The following is a 15,210-nucleotide window of genomic DNA, read 5'->3' as shown; positions in this document are numbered from 1 at the left end:
AATAAATAAAATTAAAAAAGAAAGTAAAAGAGTTTAATTGCTTTGAGCACTGCAAGGTTTTAACCACAAAGAGCCGCAGAAAATGTCTTGAAAAACTTGACTCTGTGGATCATCTACGGCATACAGAATTTTTATTTTTTATTGCTTTTAGGGTTTTTTTTTTTCTTCTTTCAAGAAATGGTTTCTCTATGTAGCTTTGGAGCCTGTCCTGGCACTCACTCTGTAACCCAGGGTGACCTTGACCTCACAGAGATCAGCCTGCCTCTGCCTCCGAGTCCTAGGATTAAAGGTGTGCACCACCACTGTCTGGCTGTGCGCAACTACCAGCAAGCAGTTTTAGGTTTAGCATTGATTTGTTTGTCAGGAAGCATATGAGTGTGAGGAGAATTGGCATCAATGCTGATATTCCGTGAGAAGACAATCCTATCCAGGGCGGCTTAGTCGTTTTGAAAACCATTTTCTCCTTTACAATAGAGTTTCATATCTTAAATTAGACACCGAGTATCTGGGGTGCATAGTTTGCTGTCTACCCGACACGAGCTAGGCACATCTGAGAAGAGGGACTCTCGGCTGAGAAAATGCCTCCATAAGCCTGGCCTATAGGCAGCTCTGTAGGACCTTTTCTTAATTGATGATTGATGGGTGAGGGCCCAGCTCATTGCAGGTAGTGCCGTCCGTGGGCTGGTGGTTCTGGATGGTATAAGAAAACAGACTGAGCGAGCCATGGGGAACAAGCCAGTGAGCAGCTCCCCTCCATGCCCTCTACTTCAGCTCCTGCCACTACACCACCCCTGCCTTGAGGTTCTGCGCTGGATTGTGTGGGAGTGTAAGTGGAATAAACCCTTTCCTCCCCGAGTTGCTTTAGGTCACGGTGTTTTATCACAGCAATAGAAACAGTAAGTCTGTATTCGGTATTCAAAGAGCTTGTGTCTAAAGGGGTTCAGATCTTAGAGCATTTTAGAGGTTCGATTCCTGGATCAGGGATGCTCAGCATGCAGTACTTTCTTCGTTAAATGTAAGCCTGGCGCGTATTTCCCAAGTTCTTGCTATGACTAAGCTAATGGTTCTTCCTCTGAGGCTGTCCGAATGTTCCCTTAGCATCCACGCCCCACCCCCCTGGACTTCATATCCCTGTGTGTCAAATGCAGGTAGCCAAAGATGTGTCCGTCAGATTGCACCACGAGCTGGAGACTGTGGAGGAGAAGCGTGCTAAAGCTGAGGATGACAATGAGACTCTCCGGCAGCAGGTGATTGAGGTGGAGATATCCCGACAGGCCCTCCAGAACGAGCTGGAGAGATTTAAGGAGGTAAGGCGCACGCACGGCACAGGAGTTAGGGGCTCCTCACATCTCACTGTTATGCTGGATGGCAGGAGTCAAGAAGTAGTGCAAGGCTATTTGGCTCAGGAGAAAAGATATATATTATTTTTTTCATTGTAGATGAAAAATAAGTCACAGACACGCAGATGCTAAGGAAATTTTGCAACAAAGACTGTAGGTTGCTTACAAAGCCAAAAATACTTGCTATCTGCCCTTTTTACATAAAAGGCTTTGAAACTCTAGTTAAATTTATTTTCTATCATTTCTGTTCAAGTGAGCTGACCATTAATCCCTTCAGTGTGTCTAAGTGCAGTGTGTTATTACAGAATTAACCAGTAGCTCCCCCCACACTGCATTTTTTTTTCTTTTCATGTGAGCTGTGAGTAAATTATATTTGTCCATGAAAACTCTGTTATCAGCCAGTGGCTTACGCCTTTTAAGCCTTGCAGTTGGGAGGCTGAGGCAGGCAGAAATCAATGCGTTCAAGGCCAGCCTGATCTCCGTAGCCAGCTCCGGGCCATCCAAGGCTACATAGTAAGACCCTGTAACTATGCAACAACAAAGCTCTCTGTAAATAGATTCGTGCTGCACACATGTCTATGTATTATTCAGCCGATAGGATCCAACACAGACATCTATATCTAGGTACAGATATTCCCGAATGTTTCAGAGTGATTATTCTGACAAAGTAGTCTAGAAAAGCACTTCATTTGCATATGGCAATGTAAATCCTGACGGCATTCTTTTTGACTTTGTTACAAGACTGTAGCTGCGTGTTTTCTTGGAAAACACCCTGCATACCGATGAAGTAGGCAGCGCTGGGGGAGGCTGGTTCAAGCGGGCGCGTGACCTGCTGGTAGCCTCAGTAGCAGTTCACGTCTTCTGGGTCCATTTGTTTCATTTAGTCGTTCCCACCCAAATGCGCAGCACCCCACCTTATGCAGGCGGGGTCCCGAGTTCTGGGGCTGAAGACATGGAAGTACACTGTATAGTCCTTCAGGGTACCCAGGGATATTTGCAAAGCACAAACCACAGCAAAGCAATGCTGCCGCCACGTCTTGTGTCACCCCACGGCCTTTGCTTATGGTTTCTTGTTCTCTCATCTGTCCAGCTAATGCCCCGTATAATGTGAACTCCGTTGGAAGGGGCAGGGGCTTGTCTGTCTGGTTCACCGTGGAATCCTTGAGCCTGAATGTGGGCCTGAACACATGCCGGGTGAGGGAGTGAGCACAGATGGCCATCACGGCTTGCTAGGGGTGCTGCAAGGGGTGCGATGCTGCAAGGCTGGCTTCCATCATGAGTGCAGCGCAGCCCCTAATTGCTGCCTGGTTCATCCACAGGCTGGAGGAGTTTGCCCTCTACTCACGGATTTTTTTTTTCTTTTTTCGCCTCACTCACTATCACTGGTACCTTTTATTGTCTGCTTTTCCTTTGGTCTTGGTTTTCGGAAACTGTGTTGTTTTACAGGTCAATCCCTACCTGTGTGCACAGAAAATAATTCAGTAGTATATTTTATAAGATTGGTTTGGATAGGTGTTTTGGTATTAAAATTAACTACACACATACATACATACATACACACATATGTATTATGTATATAGTGTTACCAGGACCCCCGCAGATACTGAAGTCCAGAGATGTTCGAGTCTCTTACATAAACTGATAAGCCTTTCGATAGAACTTGAGCCCATCTGCATACTTTATTTATTTCTGTGCTATTTATTATGTCTAATACAATATCGTCACTTTATAAAGACTTGTTTTGTTAATGTCGTTTCGACGTGAATCCTAAAAATCAAGGCTACGAAATCAGGTTGGCCGCAATATTTTGGTGGACTGTTTTATACCCCTGGTTGGTTGAATTTATCTGTGTGGAGCACATGGATGCTGAAGACTGACTGCATAGATATTTTAAGCAAGGGAAGAGTCTGCATATGTTTAAGTGGATTTCGTGAGACTTGGGATTCCTTGGGAGGAAGAGATGCCTGCTGTTGTTTTCTACATGAGAAGTAAAGCAGGGTCATCTCGGAGCCCCATGCTGGCTCAGGTCGACGGGAGGAGGAGATCAGCCCCTCCCTGTGGGTTCAGTGATCCAGTGGGATAAAATGGCTCAGGAGAGGTGGGGTAAGTTTCACCACCGGAGTTGCCGTCAGCCCGGTGGGATGATATTTTTATACCAAACCGCTAAAGGATTGCATAACATACAGGAGTCTCAGGAGAGTTAGACGCTGGCCGAGGATGCTGGGTGAAGAGAATGATGGAGCCAGGGATGCAGGGTCCCAAGGTGGTGGAAGAGGGGTTGCTGGGAAACGCCAGCTGGGTCTCCATAGATGGACTGTTTTCACTAAAATTACGCAGATGAGTTTGGCCCTGATGAGCTTTGTTCTTCGTGGTTGACTTCTGACGTTTTGTAAAGTGATGCATAGTGACCTAAAAATGCACGGGTTTTTCTTGTTTCCCAATAACAGAGCCCTTCTTGCATGTAGGCGCCTGGTCTCAGAGGACCTGAGCAGCCCTGCTGTGGTCCTTCCGCCTCTCCTAGGGTCCTGTAGTCGCTAGGGCTCTTGGTGGTAACAGTCACTACCCTTCGCACCCATCTGCAGTGTTTGCCACCAGCTCTGGACTCTGTTCTGCTTTTTCAGTGATAATTGCCTTTGCAAAAATTTTTGTAATCAGGTGGCTTCCAGTAGTTATGGAATTGTAGCTATTATGGGTTTGGAATTGCCTTGGAAGTGATGCGTGTGTTTCAGGACCAAGCAGACAAGGTGGTGGTTTTATACCCCATATAAGTGTGCCAAGTGCTGTTGATTTATACCCTTGAAATGGTTGGTTTTGTTGCGTGAGTTTTTAACCTCTCTCTTTTTTTAAAATTATTTATTTGTATTTTATGTGTGTTGGTGTTCTGCCTGCATGTATGCCTGTGTGAGGCTGTCAGGTTTTGGAGTTACAGACAGTTGTGAGCTGCCATGTGGGTGCTGGGAATTGAACCCGGGTCCTCTGGAAGAGCAGTCAGTGCCCTTAACCACTGAGCCATCTCTCCAGCTCCCTTAAAATGATTTTCTTCTATCATACTTGAAGATGTGGGGTGATAGTGTGCATGGTGCCAAGTCCTTTTTCTCCTCTCCATCCTTCTGACAGTGCCCTTCGGTCTTCAACAGACTTGCTGAAGACTTGTCTGACTTCTGAACATGACACAGGGGACCATTACTCACTACTTTGCCTTCACTCTGTCTCCCTGCCCTCCTTCCCCCACCCAGGATGCAAACTGGAGCAGGGATAGGGCTGTCAAAGGGTGACAAAGGGCTTTCCTCTCCGGTCCTCTTTAAAGGTAAACAGGCGTGTCATGGGAAACTCACTTTCTCTGTTGATAGATGTGAAGGCAAGAGGGCTGACCTACTTGGCCGGGTCTCCTGGTCGCTCTCTGTGCTTGATTACTCACGGTCCCTGCGTCCAGGAACCAGGTCCTTGGCCCTCCCGCAGAGTTCAAGCCGTTTTGGTCCTGGACTGTTGTGTTGTTTCTTCACAGATCTCCCACAGAATCTCAGAAAGGGAGAGTGGGTGAGCTAGCTTAGCTTTCACTTTTTTTTTCTTTTTTTTTCTTTTTGAGACAGGGTTTCTCTGTGTAGCTTTAGAACCTGTCCTGGAACCTGCCCTGTAGACCAGGCTGGCCTCAAACTCACAGAGATCGCCTGCCTCTGCCTTTCGAGTGCTGGGATTAAAGGCGTGCGCCACCTGGCCTGGTTAGCTTTCACTTTTCAAAGATGGTCCCCCTTATGTTCTTTTACTCTACAATAACACCCTCCCCCAGCTTTTAAGCCAGTCATAAACTAGACACAAATAATAAGAAGCCAGATTAGTTGGCAGTTTCTAACAACAGAGATAACGCCACCCCAATGAATCAGTACCGTGGAAAGGAGTGTGCTGATATCAGATCCCATTGGTTGGTAGTTGTGATTTTGAGATTTAGGATGATTTCCATTTCATAAAATAGAATGAGACACCCCCCCACCCCCCGCACACTGGACCAGTGGTAGTGCAGTAGGTTTTGTGGCGTAGGAACAGGGAAAGAGAAGTCTGGTGGGTGGCGCTCAGGTTACTGTCCTGCGAGCGGTCACTCAGAGGGCACTGTCACATCAGTAGGGATGACTTGCTCGTGTTATTTGACTGTTCGGTCTCTCCTGGTCTCTGTCAGGCAGGCACGCCGTTGGAGTGAGGTGTGTGGAATTTAAGCCAGAGAATTTTATTGGGGTTCCCTTTGCTTCTCTAAACCTGTTACAGGAGCTCCTTTCAAACAAATGGGCTCGTATATTTTATCGGGGTTCCTTCTGGTTCTCTGAACCGGCTGTAGGAGCTCGGTTCAAACGGCCTCGTTTTCTTTAATAGGAACCGCAGGAGCCACCAGAAACCGGAGGCTTTTTGCGGGTCATCTTTTCCAGACCCTGGATGTGATGTCATTGTGCTTAATAACCAAGTAGCTGATGTTATGCGTCTGTGTGTACCAGAGACTTTGGCTGCTCCTAGTCTGGGTGGAGATTTTCATGTAATTCCATCAGAGCGAAGCTTTAAAGTTTCAGCAGTAACCCATGGCAGGGAGCATATTGTCTGTGTTCAGTGTACAGATGTGAAGGTTTGAGGAAGTCATATTCCTCTGTCTGTGGAGTCGTCTATATTTTCACTCTTCTTCCATTTGGTTTTAATTGATTTACAGCTCATTCCTTGTACTGCAGTTTGTAAAAGTGCATTCAATTCATTAATATGTTGTTCGAGTTTTCTGTGTACTTTATAATTTGGTCTTACTGTAATTCGGGCTGTGTCAAACCCTTGCTTTATGTATTTTGAAGCTATATTTTAAAATCCAAGTAGATTTCGAAGCTTTGGGGTAAATTATCCTAATCAGTTGGCAGTGACGTCTGTTCTACCGGCACTTGCCTGGGATAGCTTTTCTGTGGTTCCTTTAGCGTCTGATTTTCTTTTTCTTTTTTTTTTTAATTTATTTTTTATTATGTATACAGTGTTCTGTCTGTCTGGATGCCTGCAGGCCAGAAAGAGGGCACCAGACCTCATTACACATGGTTGTGAGCCACCATGTGGTTGCTGGGAATTGAACTCAGGACCTTTGGAAGTGCAGGCAATGCTCTTAACCTCTGAGCCATCTCTCCAGCCCCTAGGTTATTATTTTTTATGAACCAAAATTATCTATATTTTTTGAAATGATGTTTGAGAAGGACTTTTGAACCAATGGATTTAATTCATTTATGCCATCGTGGCTATTAATAAATATGTTGCTCTATTTTGATCATAGTATTTTATATTTCATATTTTCCATGCATTTTTTGATTGTTTTCTTAAATGTTGCCTTTTCTTTGTTTTTTTTTTTTGTTTTTTTTTTAATTCTCATGGTTTCTTTGTCATCTGGGACGCTGTACATTCCACAGTGTATTCTGCTGTTAATTTGACTCATTTCACATGCATGTTTGATGTGAAATTTAAAATTATTATACCTGCTTCTTGCCTGAGTAGTGCGCACAGCTTTAAAGAGCTAATCAACTCTGTTTCTTCCGGTTATCATTATTTATTGTTTCATCATTTAAAAATCTCCCCTTGGTTGATACATCTAATAGCAATGCTTATTTTCTTTGATTGACATGTTTGTCAGCTTGTTCCTTTTCTTTCTCTTTGTCTTATGTGTGTGTGCATAAGTGTGCATGTTTGTGTATGGATAGCCACATCTACATGTGTGCACACTAGCATGTGGAGGCCAGAAGCCGATGAGGGATGTCTTCTTCTCTCTCTTTCTACCTGATTTTCTGAGACAGGTTCTCTCACTGAGCCTGCTGTGGCTTTCAACCCCTTACTCATTTATGACACTGGAGACGTTTTAGCTTTTCTTCTTCCCCAAGTTCAACTAAGTAGAAATTTTTTATTTGTTGTGTTTTACTGAGTAGTTTGGCTGTATGTTGGGAAGGGTCACAGTAGCTTGACACACTGTGTTGCCTAAATTGAGTGTGGCCATGGGGTTCAGTGGGCTTTCTCGGAGCAGCAGCTTCCGAGCTTTGAGTGGCATTCTTGTGTCTCTGCTCACCACTTGGCTGTGGTCTGCATCCCCCCCTTCCCCATGGGTCTGCATCCCCCCCTTCCCCGTGGGTCTGCATCCCCCCTTCCCCGTGGTCTGCATCCCCCCCCTTCCCCGTGGGTCTGCATCCCTCCTTCCCCGTGGGTCTGCATCCTCCCTTCCCCGTGGGTCTGCATCCCCCCTTCCCTGTGGGTCTGCATCCTCCCTTTCCCGTGGGTCTGCATTCCCCCTTCCCCGTGGGTCTGCATCCTCCCTTCCCCTTCCCCTTCCCCATTGGTCTGCCTCCTCCTTCCCCATGGGTTTGCATCCCCCCCCTTCCCTGTTGGTCTGCATCCCCCTTCCCCTTCCCTGTGGTCTGCATCCCCCCTTCCCCGTGGTCTGCATCCTCCTTCCCCATGGGTCTGCATCCCTCCTTCCCCGTGGTCTGCATCCCTCTTTCCCCGTGGGTCTGCATCCCTCCTTCCCTTGATCTGCATCCCCCCTTCCCCGTGGGTCTGCATCCCTCCTTCCCTTGGTCTGCATCCCTCCTTCCCCGTGGGTCTGCATCCCTCCTTCCCTTGGTCTGCATCCCTCCTTCCCCGTGGGTCTGCATCCCCCCTTCCCCGTGGGTCTGCATCTTCCCTAGGACTTGTTTATATACTATTATATTCAGACTGTCTGACAGCCAGGGAGTCTGCAAGTGTAGATGCATAAAAACAATAAATAGCCATTGTCCTTCTACTACAGCACAGTAAAATATCATCACTGGTGTTTTCAGACTTTATGGTTCCCCTGGTAAGCAAGGATTTGCTTAGGGAAGGTGGTGAAATTCTCTGTAGGCAGATCTTACAGGGGGCGTGAGTACTCCTTAGGACACTGGTTGTGTTTTCGGTCAGAGCATCGTCTCCGGCTCAAAACCTGGCAAGTCCCAGTGCACCCATTGCGGACCAGTGAAGGAACCAAGCGGTCTCTGGTTTCACTCGCTAGCCATGGTATGCCTTCATGTGAGGCTGAGTGTGGCAGCGGGTGGTGGGAGACTCCAGCTGAGGTATAGGAAGGGTAAGAAATCTGGTGACTTAAGTGATAGCCCAGTTGTGTGCTCTGCTAAGTTAATAATGGAGTGGAATGGGATGGGGGAGGGGGAGAAGAATTAATGGTGTCTGGTTAAGTCTTTTGCCTAATACTGGAAGAGGCGGCCCATGGTGTCTGTCTGTCTCTGTGTCGCTGGCTCTGTGTGTGTGTGTGTGTGTGTGTGTGTGTGTGTCTGTCTGTCTGTCTGTCCGTCTGTGTGTCTGTCTGTCTCTCTCTTTGTCACTGCCTCTGTGTGTATGTGTGTCTGTGTCTGTCTGTGTCTTCTGTGTGTTTGTCTGTCTGTCTGTCTGTCTGTGTCTTCTGTGTGTATTTGTCTGTCTGTATCCTCTCTCTCTCTCTCTCTCTCTCTCTCTCTCTCTCTCTCTCTCTGTGTGTCTGTCTGTCTGTCTGTCTGTCTCTGTGTGTGTACTGTGTGGGTGGACAGTGTCTGAGGCCTGCAGGGAAGCCACCTTCATTCCCTCTGCTCCTGGGATCCACTTCTATCTTTTATCCATACAACAGCAGGTCAGGTGTCCCCAGCTGGGAAGTGCAGAGTCAGAGCCTCACAGAGAATTTTAACAGGCACCAGGCACAGAAAGACAAGTATAAATATTTTTGAATGCTTAAGCCGTAGCTGGCTGGCTGGAAGAGAGGGTGCCCTCAGTTCAGGAGCTGTAAATACACTAGTGGCTAATCACCACTGTGGAGGCTGAGAGTGGAGCACAGGTCACTGGGAAATGTTTCTTCTCTAAATCAAGACAAACTTGTATCAAAGTATTAAAGTTTCTGAGGCCAGGGAATGGCTTGCTTCTCCTCCTCAGTACTCTCCTGGGCTCCTCCCAGCACCCTTTCTCCTCCCCAGCACCCTCCCTCCTCCCCAGCACCCTCCCTCCTCCCCAACACCCTCCTTCCTCCCCACCACTCCCCTCCTCCCCAGCACTCTCCCTCTTCTCAGTACCATCCCTCCTCCCCAGCATCTCCCTCCTCCCCAACACCCTCCCTCCTCTCCAGCACCCCTCTCCTCCCCCAACACCCTCTCTCTTCTCAGTACCTTCCTTCCTCCCCAGCACCCTCTTCCTCCCCAGCACCCCCTTCCTCCCCAGTTCTCTCCTGGGTTCCTTCCAGCACCCTCCCACCTCCCTAGCACCCCCCTCCTCCCCAGCACCCTCCCTTCTCTCAGTACCATCTCTCCTACCCAGCATCCTTCCTCCTCTCAGTACCCTCCCTCCTCCCCAGTACCCTCCCTCCTTCCCATCATTCTCCCTCCTCCCCAGCACCCTCCATTCTCCCCATCACCCTCCCTCCTCCCCAGTACCCTCTCTTCTCCCCAGCACCCTCCCAGGCTTCTGCTGAGCCCTGTGCTGGGTGAGTTTATTTGCTTTTTCACAGGAACTATGTCAGAGATTCGCGAGGAAAGGTGACTGACCTGTTCAAGCATCTGGAATATTCTGGTTTCTTAGTTTATGTTTGTTCATTAAGCTTGGTTGTTAGAGATTGTACCCACACCGTGTTTGGTTTTCGTTATGATAGAGAAAGGACATGGTGGTGAGGAGAACGGGGGAAGTCAGAGGTGAGTGCAGACTGTGTGCTCGCTCTTGAAGGCTTGAGCTGTGTGTCTCATGTGTGTCTCATCTGTGTGCTGTGGCCTAAGGGATGGATCAGCTTCCTGTAACCCAATAAAACAAAACCAAACAAAACAAAAAAACAAAACCAACCAAACAAAAAAACCTTGAGATAATTGACGTATAAGAAGAAAGATTTCTCTTGGTTCGTGGATTCAGAGATTCATCCCATGGTCCTTGGAGGCCTATGATCAAGTGATGTAGAGGCGTGCAGGGCTGCCCCAGAGCTGTTTAGTCTACACTCTCTGCTGGCCTCTTCAAGGGCACACTCCGGTGACCTGAAGGCCCACCATTTGGCAGGAGCAGCACAGGCTCCCAAACACATCTTAAGCATGTTGGCTTTTACAGGGCTCTTGCAGTGTTGGGTCTGTTGAGGTCCTAGCCCCAAGGATCCCTAAGGAGTTGGGCCCACTCTCCCAGGGCAAAGCAGAAAAGCCTGGGGCTAGGCCTTCTGAATGGTCTCCAGGCATGCTGCAGCAAGGTGGAGGGACTCCCCTGAATCAGCCCTTCTCCTCTTCCTCCATATCTCCCTTGAGCATCTTCATTGTAGCCGGAAGAGGCTGGAGATGAGGTCAGGACCCCAGGAGAGGGCTCTGGAGCAGAGGCAGTGTCAAGGCAGGGAGAACAGTAGGAAGGCAGCTCGGGTCTGTCTTCAGGTAGTTGGAGAAAGGTACCTGTGCCTTCCTTTGACCCACTGATGCATCTCTGTGTAATTAATTTTTTTTAGAAGTGCTGAGTGTCATTTCATCTAATGAGAACACTGCAGGAGGAGGAAGGGAAGGTTCTCCTTCCTAGGGAGGGAGTGAATGTGGCCCCTACCCGCCTCAACGTCTTGCTCCACCCAGGGCCTTGGCGGCTTGTGCTCCTCTCTGACCATCCCTCTACCAGTCTTGTATGTTCTTTAAGATTCTCCCAGGAAGGCCAGCTCTCACAGACGCTGTCTGTGACATTCCAAACTCTGAACAGACGTTTCCGGGTGATGAAACCGCGACACGGTTATTGTGGAGAACGTGAGGAGTGAAGGAAGCTCTTTGCCTGGAACCGGAAATCTTGTATAGTTCTGTAGGGAATGAATAGAGGTGTATAGTTCTGTTAGGAATTGGGTAGTGTCATTTCACAAATCACGTGGTTTATCGTCATTCAAGAAGTGTTCCTCGGGCTGGAGAGATGGCTCAGTGGTTAAGAGCATTGCTTGCTCTTCCAAAGGTCCTGAGTTCAATTCCCGGCAACCACATGGTGGCTCACAACCATCTGTAATGAGGTCTGGTGCCCTCTTCTGGCCTGAAGGCATACACGCAAACAGAATATTGTATACATAATAAGTAAATAAATAAATAAATAAATTAAAAAAAAACAAACAAAAAAAAGAAGTGTTCCTTGTCCTTTGGCTTCCCAATAAAGAGGAGGAGACTAGGTAAACAAATCCCGTAGGGTGTGTGTTGGGGGGTCCACTGGAAAGATAGGGTACGTAAGCATCATGCTGAGTGTGTTCCAGAAGTGTCAAGGTCTCCTCAGTGAGGGCTTTTGAAAGTACAGTTGCTCATCCTGCCTTATCTGTGGCTCCACTTTCCATGTTTCCACTGTCATAGGCCAGCTGTGAAAGAAAATACAGAAGATGGAAACTCCAAAAATAGATAATGCCAGTGTTTTTATTCCAGCGTGTTGCCTCTTATTATTTTGTTAATCTCTTGCTGTGATTTATTTGTAAATCAAACTGTAATAGGTGTGATGTAGTCACATAGAATCTGAAGGAGATTTCTGAACGATCTGTTCTTAGCCTGTGCACATACATAGATACATCAGGTATCTTTTTTTTTTTTTTAATTTCAAGACAGTTTATTTCCAAAATGGGTCACAACATTAGCTTTTGATCCACTCCGCTACAAATGCTTGCTTAGCAGCTGAGGGGCACACGTTACTATCATGTCTGAAAAGTGATAAAAATCCATATCAAACAAATATTCCAAGTTTCCATAGGAACACAGGTAAGTGTGACCCATCTCCTAGCCTTCCACACTGCATCCGTGCCAACCCTGTTCTTACAAAGACATTCCAAAACTAGCAATAATTAAGTTAAGTGGGTCCCCCCAAATCCCTTAATTCAAGCTAAACTTGCAGCTAAGAGCTACAAGAATGGCATCTACACATTGATACTAGCGGAAACACAGGCTGCTGGGTGACGGTCCATCCCGCTCTCCTGGGCACAAGACATGAACTTCTGGTGGGAAGCCATGGCTCTGGATCCGCTTCATGAGTTGCCATACTGGCCTCGACATTACATAATAGATAGAAGGCCTCTGGAACCCGTTGAAAGTAGACACAGCAGCAACAGTGAATGCACCCCTGTTCTCAAAGAGCATCCTATCACCCACGTGCATGTCAGGCAGGTTACAGCGCTCTCGACATGTTGGTCCCCAGATGCTGGACTAGGAATACTTCTCGTCTTGGGTCTCTTCGGCAGCAGGGCCTCCACATGTGCGTAATCATAAAGAATGCAGTTAAATGATCCGTACACTCCGTCATTCACATAATATGTGAAGGCTTGCTCCTTTGACTCATCTTCATCATCCGAGCAGGTCTGTTCCTTCCATACCATTTTTTTTTTTTGGCAATGATATTGACTGCCAGGGTGAAAGCTGACGCAACATAGTATCTGCCTGGCTCGGCTATGATTCTCTCCCCAGAGTCTGGTGGGAAGTACTTGTCCAGAACTGGGTTGATCACACTGGTGATCTCTTCAGATTTAAGCTTGGAATCCTCAGATCCAGGAAAGCCACTACCAATATCAAGCAGATACATGCTGAATCCAACTTCTGTTCCCACCTCAGAGACACAGCAGGCATCCGACAGGGCCTGCATGAAGGTCTCAGGGTCAGCACATCCACTCCCCCATGGAAGCTGACACCAAGGACATCAATAATTAGCTCTTTTGCCTGTTCTGAGAGAAGTCTGCTGGTTTTGAGTGTGGCGCCAAACCTAACACTGAGGCGACAGACTGCCTTGGGATCATCGACGGCAATCCACAAAATCGACTCTGCCTGTGGATGTGCTCTGGTGACCTTCATCAGCTCAACCTCCCTGTCGAATGTCATCATCTGGACTCCATTGCTGGCAGCATCCTTGATCTGAGACACTTGTTTACAAGGGTTTGCATAGATAATTCTCTCTGGAGGCCCCTCCCCCTGAGCCCCTGCACCAACTGGATTTCAGTCTCGCTTTCACAGTCAAAACCTGTCCCAACAGGCAGCTAGGGTGTTCACTCTGGCTCCGCTGTCGTTACTATTGACAGCATGCATACAAGGGAGTGACGTGGGGAAGAGCATTTAGCCATCCTAGATGGTTCTTCAGAATGTCCCTAGGTCCACGACATAGAAAGCATCCTTGTCGTCAGAGGAAGAGACTTCATTAATATTTTGGTCCAGAATGTCCTTGGCTGTAAGGCCTTCGCCGGAAATATGGCAGTCAAACTCCTCCTTCGTAAAGCTGTTCATGGGGTCTCGATGTGCCTACCCAAAAGTACTAGAGATGGAATTAAATTATTGCTAGGTCCCCACCAGGCAAGCTATCCAGGAACTCTGAACTCTGTCTCCTTAGAGCGGGGGAAGCAGTCTCACAGCGCATGGACAGGGACTGACATCATCGGGCATATTTGCACAGACTAAGATGATGATGATGTTGTCATCATCATCCCTCCCTTGGGATCCAGTCGGTGACGGACCACATGCATACGGCTGTGCTCGCTTTCTTTGCACACTCCTTCCTAGTTCATCTTAATCTCAAGCCTGGAGACTCTCCCGTGGGTCGAGGGTGCTCGTGAGAGGACAGGACAGATGTTTGGGGTCCTCTGCGTGGTCTCAAGGCCATTGGCGAAGGAGACTGTAGGTCCTCTATTTTGGGGGAGCAAAGGCAAGGAAAGAGCTAAGGGTGTGGCCGTATGGAAAGCCTGCTTATCATGCAGGGCTCTCTTCCATTCTGATTTTGGAAGAAAAAGACAAGGTAAGCAAAGGTCAAGTTATCATCGATCGCCAATGTTATTACCAGCCATGCTTTTGCAGCAAAGCCTTCTGTGACTCCGAAAGCAGAGAGAGTGTGAGGCCACAGCAAGCTCCAAGTCCCCATACCCTCCCTGCTCCAGGCAGCTTTCCTAGCTGGTCATGCTTGATTTGCCTCTTTTTATAAAATGGTTAAAACACCAGTGAAATTATCCGTTTGTGATAGTAGCAAATGATTGGTGAGAATTTCGTATTTGAGCCAAGTTGGGCAGATGCTGTATGTAGGTAGCCTGGGACCTGACTTTCTCAGCTGGCATCTGAGGGTCAGGAAGTCTTACAGAGCTCAGAGGTCTCCGTCTGATGCTTTCTAGCTCAAGCATCAGCATTGAATTTATTATAGCACTCCTGCCTGGCCCCGCCTAGCCCCGCCTGACCCTGCCTGGCCCCGCCTGGCCCTGCCTGGTCTTGGATAATGGATCACGATCACTGTGAGAACACCTCACCCATTTGTCTTAGAAGTGGTCTACTTTGAGTTTGCATCCCAGGGCAAGGAAGGCAGCTGTGTCTTCCGTAGAGTTGGGTGCTAGTGTCTGTGGAAACATGAGGTTTTATTTCCCGGGGATAAACACCCGAGGTAACAAACGATTCCTGGGTCGTGTAGGAGTTGCATGTTGAACTGTGAAGAAAGTCCTCAGGGTGGCTGTCCCCACGCGGATGCTCGGGCATTCCAAGGTCTCCACACCCTCGACAATCATAGGCAACACCGTTTTTTGTTTTGGTTCGAGACTGTTTCACCTCGTAGCTCTGGCTGTCCTGGAACTCACTGTGTAGACCAGGCAGGCCTTGAACTCCCAGAGATCCTCCTGTCTCTGTCTCCCAAGTGCTGGGACTAAAGGACCCAGCAGGCATGGTTTTCAATAGTTCTGCTAGATGGTCAATGACGCCAGACATCTTTTCACATGCCGTTTCCCATCTGTATCTCGTTTGGAAAACTCTCTCCGTGTGTTTCTCTCATTGGATTTTGCAGTTAGATTCCCTATTTATTTTACTTTTGCGTTTTGAGAGTGCTCCTCCTGTTCCCGACACTGTCCTTTGGCAGACACACAATTCACAAACAGAGACTCCGTCTCTAGTTTGTCCTACCCTCTCCACGG

At 47.8% G+C, this 15,210-nt stretch overlaps 1 protein-coding gene and 1 pseudogene across 7 annotated transcripts in view; one reads left to right on the top strand and one right to left on the bottom strand.

Moving 5' to 3' along the window:
* Nucleotides 1-15,210, top strand: part of Mtcl1 (microtubule crosslinking factor 1) — a 122,994-nt gene that overhangs the window by 11,904 nt on the left and 95,880 nt on the right. For all 7 annotated transcript variants that reach the window (XM_087902435.1, XM_087902434.1, XM_087902436.1 and 4 more), the window contains exon 3: nt 1,149-1,307. In XM_087902435.1, the coding sequence (XP_087758561.1) occupies nt 1,149-1,307 (159 nt within the window). The remainder of the gene's footprint in view (nt 1-1,148; nt 1,308-15,210) is intronic.
* On the bottom strand, nt 12,205-13,555 carry LOC125401134 (ornithine decarboxylase pseudogene; annotated as a pseudogene).

Source organism: Myodes glareolus, chromosome 27 (genome assembly GCF_982192425.1).
Source record: "Myodes glareolus chromosome 27, mMyoGla1.1, whole genome shotgun sequence".
Lineage (NCBI taxonomy): Eukaryota > Metazoa > Chordata > Mammalia > Rodentia > Cricetidae > Myodes > Myodes glareolus.
Note: the sequence above shows the minus strand (reverse complement) of the source record. Positions and strands in the feature narration are given on the sequence as shown.